The following is a 6,898-nucleotide window of genomic DNA, read 5'->3' on the forward strand; positions in this document are numbered from 1 at the left end:
GACGTTCGATAAGTGCAACATGTTTACGTTTCAGTTATCGAATGAAATTCGCTAACTGCAACGACTGACAGACGTCAAACAGTTGTCAATTGCTGTTGGACGCAGCCAGAATGCACTCGAAAACATCGCAATGCAGCTGTAGTGCATCTGAAAAACATCGCAACTCTGTTGACGTTTCGTTTTTGACAGATAGCGGTGCGATAACTGCAAAATTGTTGCACTTAGCGGACTTGCAGTTATTGACCTCGCAGCACCAAATCGGAGTTCGCCAGTTGGACTAGCGAAGCGAAGTTTTCAGCGAACTTTCTGTCATTTCTCATCCGACCCGACATGCATCTCTGATGTTTTCGTTTTCAGTCCGACGCAGTGTCGACAGTCACGACTTTATCCTACCTGGGGGTCTGTCAGTGCGAGCGCGCCAAATTTTGCGTGAGTGAGCATGTGGTGATGGTGGTTAAGGTAAAACTGTACGCTAGCCGCTGTTAATAGGACAAATTATTTCGGTATTTATTTTTTTGCTTTTTGCGAAAACTGAAACTGGAAAGTGTTTATTTACTGATAACAATAAACGCACGGGTACAATAAGTTAGCAAGTCCGGAATTTTGTGTGAAATTGGTTTTTGTTTTCACAACGGAAAAATGTTTCTGAGTACCATGGTGAGTCCGTCTCATCTCACCTTAAGTTCGCTAGTAATGCAGTGAAATTTGAGCGATGCTCATTCTTCGGTTTTCTTCCAAATCCACAATAAAAAGCATTGCAGTTAAACCGTTTGCACCGAGCGAACGTCTGCTGTACTCCCTCTTCCATCCTTCTTTTTCTCGTTTTTGTTTGAGTAGGAAAAAAAGAAAGCTAGCTACACCAATGGACATGCGATATATCACAAATAGATCAGTAATTTATGTCCCGAACAGACAAAGAAAGCCCTCACGCAGGCCTCTTTTAGATCCCACATAATGAGGTCATGCTCCAATTATTCTTGAACGCCCTTGGACGGGATCGAACATCAACGCCGGAATGATAAATATTTCGTTCATAACATCATGTCATAACATCACTTCGAGAGGTCAATCAAATTCCAGCGAGGGCTTCCGAGTCAACCGTCCAAGTAGGTTTATCCATCTAAGTGAGTATATCGGTTCCGCCTTGTTGATCTCCTCGTGTCCGTCACAGTCGATTCCGACGAGTCGCAATGTTGGTCTTCAGTGGCCGTGGCCCAGAGCTATTAGTTGAATCACATTTTTCGTTCCGCAGCCATCATCACCCTCATCAGCACATTAGTAACCATTACAAAAAAAGTTCATACAGTTCACATGGGTGGTACTAATGGATGCGCTCGACAATGCATTGTACTGAGCGCGAAATGATGGTGTAAAATGCATTGTAATTACGAGACCAGGCTTATCAGTGGTAGATTTGTTTTACCTACGACAGTTCTATTAGTATCGAGCAAAGTTCAGAATGTATTCACCCCAGCTTACAGTATACAGTTGACGTTCGATAGCTGCAACATATTCACGTTTCACTAACCGAATGAAATTCGATAACTGCAACAACTGACATACGTCAAAGAACTGTCACTTGCTGCAGAATGCAGCCAATGTGCTTCCGGAAAACATGGCACTGCAACAAAACTGCATGCGAAAAACATCGCATTCACCCTAAAACCGATCAGCACTAAAGTGCATAATTTCCAGACTACACCAAAAGTGTGTAACCCTTGCACATTCACAAAATCAGCTCCTGCGTCCACAAAATCGTGAAATTCGCAAAAAAATGTACGGCGATCTAGCTAGGTTTACTAGTGACCTTGGTAAACAAAAAAATCGAAATTTCGCATCTAGAAGAGTGTACGAGCTGTTTTTTTAAAATGTGTAACTGCTACACATTTTTGTGTGGTCTGGAAATTATGCATTTATGAGTAGGTCTTACACATTTTAGTGCTGAACGGTTTTACTGTGTTGCTGTTGACATTTTATTTTGACAGAAAGCGGTGCGATAAATGCAAAAGTGTTGCAGTTAGCGGAGTTGCACTTAAAAAGCATTGAAGTTAAAGCGTTCGCACCGAGCGAACGTTTTTACAATACATTTACAAAATAAAAACCGCAGTCTGAGTCATCAATGTTTCCCTAACATGGCATAAATGGAAGGGGGCAGACAGGCAGACAGACAGAACTATCTACACGGAACCGCCAAACTACCCAAAATTGAGTTCTTTTGACGCAATCCCATAGTTCGGCCCAATAAGCCAAATTTGAGTAAATCGATTAAACTCACACTAGGTAAATTGCCTTCACCTCCAGCAAAAACATTTACTTAAGAGTAGGTAAATTCAACCCAAGACCCCCCCTCATTCAACCCAAATTTGAGTAAACCTGCATTTACCCAAAATTGGCTTATTGGGCTCAAGGACCCCCGTTGGGTAGATGCATCTCTGTTTGTTTTTGACAACATCGGTGAGGGAAAGAGGGAAAACAACCTAATTTTGGGTAACTAGTTTATTCGATATACTCAGCTTTGAGTAAAATCGACCCAAAAATTAGGTAATTTGATTTCTCCGTGTATAGCTCGCCGTCAAAACAAACGAAAGGAACCAAATCCAGCGATGTTGATCTTCACAGACTTACCGTAAAGTTCAAGTAACATGGATAATTTTGTTACTATTCATACCCGATATCTGCAACTTATTCCTTATCATCACTATCACCTTAAGAATAGCACTATCACTCTATTATTACAAAAAAAACGTATCCTTGCATACACACAATTTCCGTTTCCCGATTACACCTACTATGGTCGTCAGACCAGTTCCAGACAACTTAATAACCGTAACTGATTGATTCTGTCCCTTCATCAACAGTACACCATGCCTCGTAAATATTTGCATGCGTTGCCATGGTTACGCCGGTGTAGTACCTTTGTGCGCATGTACCAACAATCGACATATCTTTTTTGGCACGTTGCTGCGGAAAGTTTGTGCGTATTTCACATGAACAAGTAACGAACACACTTGAACAGCTGTTGTTCAAGGTTAAGGACAACAAAACTCACAATTTGTCGAATCTAGCACAGGCAGTAACTAAGCTACTAACTAAACAACAACTAAAGTTATCTTCTAACTACCTCATATGTGTAACATTTCTCACATTTGCTTCCTAATCTAAATGTTAATCATTGACTATGAATCAAGAGCATACGAACTATAAATAATGGTTGGTGCTAACCATTATTCCGACAACCACGTGTAGGACTCTCATCATACCCCTCCTAAGCCAATCGCCGTTGCCATGTAAACGCTGGATTCAAAAACAAAACAAATGCCTACTTATCACTTCACACAGTCGGTTCAGTTGTGCAGGATAGTTGTGGTCCAATAAATCTCAAATTAAAGTGATTTCAGTGCACCAAAAATGGATGATTTCAACAACAATAACAATAACTCCTCATCGCGGTCATCGTCGGAACGTCCGACATCGCGTCGTGGCGGCGGTGGCATGAACACCGGTGGCGCCGGAGGAATTTTCTCAAACTCCTTCAACGATTCGTCCTCGCCAAGTCCGATCGGGATCCTGAGACCGGGAACGGCCATGAAGTATTTGTTTATTGAATCGTTTGAATTTACTATTTTTGAAAATTATTTCTCTACATTTTATATTGATTTCATTACAGAGCACCATCGGCCGTCCGGGGAGGTACCGCGAGCCGATTGACCGCGACCAATGTGTTGTCGGCCAATTCGTCCGCCTCGACTCAGAGAATCGGAACGGCACTGGGGAACGCCGGAAATGTGAGTACACGCTAAACGGAAAATCTGTAAAACATTTAAGCAATTCCCAAGTACCAATGCTAGCTGAATAGCAGCTTAATCTTTAGCTAAAAATTTTAAAATCAAGCTTAAGAGTGGTTTATTCATCAATTATACAGCAATGCTATATTATAACTAAAGAATGGGGGAAAAGTCGGGAAATTTATTTTTAATCGGGTAATTCGATGTGGAGCTATTGAGCTCATTACATCACCTCACTTTAGATTGGTTTTATTGCGATCATTTTGAATTTCTTCTCAGTTCTTCAAAATTTTAGTACTTTCCTGTGTGACGTGATTGCCGGAAATGATAATAATGTAGTTTCTGAAATTACTAAAAACACACTTTTTCATTGAACAATGTTGATCAACACATTTTTTATTCCTCTATACCATCCAAGCGTATGACTGACCGCCCAATAACCCAACACGGAATAAGTGGCCTGTCCACTTCCTACGGTCGAATCGGAACGGCCACCGGAAACCGCCAGGTCAAAGACAAACGCTACTGGCAAGCGGTCCTGCAAAGCAAAATCCAGGAAATATCTCAAGAAACTGAAAAGCTCATGAAGGAGAAGAAATTCCTGGACCGTGAGAAATCCGCTCGCAAACTGTACGAGAAGCGTGTCAAAGATTCCGCCAAGGAACTGACCAAGCTACAATCGACGCTAACATCGATGAACATCGCCCTCGATAACTGCAGCTCCGGAATGACTCGACAGCAGTTACAGAACGAAACCCTCGCCCTTCGTGAGCGCAACGAACACATTCAGGAACAGCTGGAAATCGTATTCAAGCAGCGGCAAATCAAGGACACAGAAAACCGAGAACTGGAAGCAGAGGCAGAGAAAGAAAAGAACAAAATCAACGAAATGATATTCTCGCTTCCGGACGCTGACCAACAAAAATACCGCGAATATCAAGCCCTGTCGGAGAGCCTCCGACAGCAAAACACAATCTACCACAACCAGATCAGTGAGCTTGAGAAGCAAAAGGATCGACTCAACACGATCATCATGAACTCACAGACGCGCACAGAAGCGCATCGTCTAAAATCAAAGCTCAAGGAACTGGTAGCGAAGCGTAATCAAATGCGCGACGAGGAGAACAATCGCTTGTCGCCGGCACAGGAGCGCGAGAAACTGATCAATGAGGTTCGTTCGAACAACCAGGCGCTATCGAGCATCGGGAAACAGTTGAAGATCATCGAGGATCAACTGAACGAAAAGAAAGAAATGCTGCAACAGATTGATCAGGATTTGGAGGAAGGCAACTCCGAGCGACACATCAAGTACAAGGAGCTGAAGAAGCGGGATGAAGTTATGTCCGCTTTCATGGATTCGTTCCAGCAAAGTCTAGCCGTTGAAAAGCAAAGTTTGTTCATTGGTTTAGGTCTTTTCAGAAGCGTTTTCTCATTTTCACTCCGTTTCAGATGTTGAATCTCTCAAAAATCAGATTACATACGCCATCGAACAAATCACTATGCAAGGAATCAACACAAAATCGCTGGGATCAGATAAATTGGAGAGCTCCGGTTTCACCGCTAAAAATGATCTCAACTCGCACTCCGGATTGATCAAGGAGTACAAGAAGCTGAGCATTCAGCTGAAGCAGCTGCAGATTCTTGAGAAACGTACCATCAACCAGCTGAGTGGTCTACGTCAGGAAGAAACGGAAGCTCTGAGCAACATACAGAAGTATAGCAACCTGGAGGTCCCGCGATCGGAGGCAACCGTTAAGATGAGCGAGCTGTCCGGGGTGCTGCAAGAGTTGGAAGACAAGAAACGGGTCACGGAGAATGTGGTGGACGAGGCACGTAAGCGTAACCAGGAGATCAAGATCAACCTGAAGAGTAACGAAACGTACAGGCAGATTTCACACCTGGAGGATAAGCTCGTCGATTTGATCAAGGAGAACAAATCGCTGCAGGGCGTTGTTGAGCAGTTGCAGAAGGTGGGTCGACGGTATAATGGTGTTATAGAATAAGATTTTTTTTTCTTTTTCAGGAATGTGACTACTCGGCTGTAAAAGATGAGGCAGAGCAACTGTTGGATGACCATAACAACTTGTTATGCACAGAATCCAACAACAACGTTGTTGGAAATCGTTTAGCTTAGGAAATAATCCTATAATTGGTCAGCTCTAAGTTGGAGGGGACCAAGTAACAAAATCGATGAATATTAGATTTTTAAGGCATTTGATCAAGAATTACATTATCTACATGGCACATCAACCAGATCTGTTTTATTTTACAATTAAATTGAGATATAGTAGTAAACTCTGGAGAAATTCATGATCTCAAGAACTCTTTTAGTAGTTAGGATTTCCTTCAGAGATTTGTTTAGAGATATCTTTGAAAATCTATTCAGAATTCGATCCAAAATTCCTCTTAGGAATTCTCCCGAAGTTCTATCCATGAATCTTCCTTGAATTCCTAACGGGACTTCTCCTAAAGTTTCAACCGCAATTCCTTCTTCAAATTCTTACGTAGTTCCGTGCTGAATTCTTCATACTATTTCCTGGAGGTTTTCTAAATAATATTTTCCAGGAATTTTTCAAAAGATTAGGTTTTTTGTAGCAATTTTTCCTCGGTTTTCTACCATAGCACTTCCGGAGATTTCTTCCAGAGGTTCTCTAGACATTACTTCATCATCATCATCATCATCATCATCATCATCATCATCATCATCATCATCATCATCATCATCATCATCATCATCATCATCATCATCATCATCATCATCATCATCATCATCATCATCATCATCATCATCATCATCATCATCATCATCATCATCATCATCATCATCATCATCATCATCATCATCATCATCATCATCATCATCATCATCATCATCATCATCATCATCATCATCATCATCATCATCATCATCATCATCATCATCATCATCATCATCATCATCATCATCATCATCATCATCATCATCATCATCATCATCATCATCATCATCATCATCATCATCATCATCATCATCATCATCATCATCATCATCATCATCATCATCATCATCATCATCATCATCATCATCATCATCATCATCATCATCATCATCATCATCATCATCATCATCATCA

General features: G+C 41.5%; 1 protein-coding gene across 1 annotated transcript; it reads left to right on the forward strand.

Moving 5' to 3' along the window:
* The first annotated feature begins 3,335 nt into the window (after positions 1-3,335).
* Positions 3,336-6,282, forward strand: LOC109397053 (intraflagellar transport protein 74 homolog). Its single transcript, XM_029875077.2, has 5 exons — positions 3,336-3,590; positions 3,668-3,785; positions 4,204-5,176; positions 5,235-5,755; positions 5,809-6,282. Exons 1-5 carry the CDS (start codon positions 3,409-3,411, stop codon positions 5,917-5,919), a joined length of 1,905 nt encoding a protein of 634 aa, XP_029730937.2. The 5' UTR covers positions 3,336-3,408; the 3' UTR covers positions 5,920-6,282.
* Positions 6,283-6,898: the final 616 nt, after the last annotated feature.

This window comes from Aedes albopictus, chromosome 3, assembly GCF_035046485.1.
Source record: "Aedes albopictus strain Foshan chromosome 3, AalbF5, whole genome shotgun sequence".
Lineage (NCBI taxonomy): Eukaryota > Metazoa > Arthropoda > Insecta > Diptera > Culicidae > Aedes > Aedes albopictus.